At 37.7% G+C, this 2052-nt stretch overlaps 1 protein-coding gene across 1 annotated transcript; it reads left to right on the top strand.

Moving 5' to 3' along the window:
- LOC105122774 (uncharacterized) lies at positions 1–330 on the top strand. The gene has a single exon (XM_011022062.1). It carries the CDS (start codon positions 1–3, stop codon positions 328–330), a length of 330 nt encoding a protein of 109 aa, XP_011020364.1.
- Positions 331–2052: the final 1722 nt, after the last annotated feature.

Genomic DNA, 2052 nt, shown 5'->3' with positions numbered 1-2052 from the left:
ATGGCATCTAGAGACGTACCTTATCCTAGGTCAAATGCGCAGCAACAAACCAGGACTTGCCTCTGTTCACCCACCACACATCCTGGATCATTCAGGTGCAGCCTGCACAGGAATTTCCGTAAGATGTCTTCAGGATCAAGAATCGGTCGTGTTGATTCGAATCATAATTGGGACTTGACTGTGGTTGCCAAAGCGAATCCGTTCAAGGCAATCTTGTTACAGATTATCAAGCCATCCAGTCATGACCTTCACAGGAGGAGGGATTTCCAGCCCAGGCCTACCAGGTTTTGCCTAATGAATGCTAATAGAAATGGGGTTGCTGTTTCTTGATCTCGGTTTTATTAGATCCAAGAATTTTTTTAATTTTTTTTTAATATTGTTTGAATTAGATCATGAGATTCTGCAGTTTTTCTGCCGAGTACATGCGAGGATTTATGTACATAAGGTTACTTAATTGACTTAATTGTGTTTCAAAGAGTCTGATGCATCAGGATTCTATTAGTTAAATGGGGTTTTAAGATTCGTCCATAAATAATACAAATACATAAGCATGTGTATGTGTTTACACAAAGCATTTCTTTAATGTGAAAGCAGGTGAGAAGCATTTGCAGAATCTTGGCTTCATTATCATTTCTTAAATGATGAACGGAAGTTCTCAAGAATACAAATCTTGCAGAACATCATACACACGCACGCACTCGCCTCACATTAACCTAATTAAGGATTTTTCTAAACTTGTTACCCTAATTAAGGATTTTTCTGAACTGAACCTTCAGGTCACAAGGCAGTAAATTCTTAAAATCCACAAATTCTCTTATGCTCAGGCTGAATTCAGGAAATTAAATGAGGATGTTAATGGAAAAAGGAAATTAAAAAAAAAAAAAAAAGATGTCTATCTGAGTGATCTCACACTTTATACTTTCTCCAAGACAAAGACAATTCTGAATAAGAAAGCAACTTGATTTACAAAATCCTTTTACCTCACTCATAATTAAGGCGTGATCAGATGTCCGTCAAGACAGGTTACATTTGTTAATTATTTTTCTAATGAAAATTAATTAAGATGCTAAGCTAGATTTTAAATGAGACATTTTCATGATAATATAAATATTGTTCTACAAGGCCGTCATGTCATACTTGATAGCTACAAATGCGCAATGAAAGTCCAATAAATTTAGATTCCATATGGCAGCAATTTTTCACCAACCTGCACTTCACATCTAAAAGCATTATTTGATACTTCTAGAAATAAAAAGCAGGTTGCACCGCATAGTGAGTTCTTACAGTGTCAGATAAAATGGTACTTCTATCACCCATTTGGAATAGAAGAAACTACATGGGAATTCGAGGGTTCAAAAGGGGCAAATTTCAGAGCAACATTGAGGAGTCCAATGCTACTACGCTTTCACTTTCGTCAATCAAGTTGTTTTGATCTATATGAACTCGTTCTTCGGAAGTGTTATTCTGGTTTGATTTCCTATGCTATCATGGTCGATCATTCTCCATCCCCTTTAGGTGTTTTTCCATGTTAGTGCAGGAATTGACCGGCGAAATCAAAGCTGTCGTTCCCTTAAAAAACAGCGTTTTTGCCGCCAACAATGGTTGTAAAAATGCAGCTGCCAGATTGAATTGAACAAGGTCCTACACGTGGCTCAAAAAGAGCAGCAAAGACTAATTCTCTTCGCCAAGAGATCCGCAGAGTCAAAAGTCAAGAATTATAAAAAAAAGATTTGACCATTTGACCTGTTAAAGAGGAAGCATCGAGTGACAAAACAAGACATGAAAAGGAGGGCCCTCAACCTCCAAAATCTGTGGGCTTCCACACCACGTGGAAGAAAATTGCTCTTCCTAATAATGTAGGTTCAGTAGTTTTCAAAACCAGCAGCTACTTAGTTACCGCAAATTTTAATTTTCCTGCCCGGAACCGCTGTACAGGTGGATGCTTGTGTGCCGTTTGCGTGGAGCTTAAACTACCATTTCAAGACAATTTACTTGTCATCCCCATGGAAGTTAAAGAACAACTTGGTGTCTTCAAGTTGTTAAAAGCATTGT

Source organism: Populus euphratica, unplaced genomic scaffold, assembly GCF_000495115.2.
Source record: "Populus euphratica unplaced genomic scaffold, PopEup_1.0 scaffold20.1, whole genome shotgun sequence".
Classification (NCBI taxonomy): Eukaryota; Viridiplantae; Streptophyta; class Magnoliopsida; order Malpighiales; family Salicaceae; genus Populus; species Populus euphratica.
This window is presented reverse-complemented; position numbering and strand designations above follow the sequence as displayed.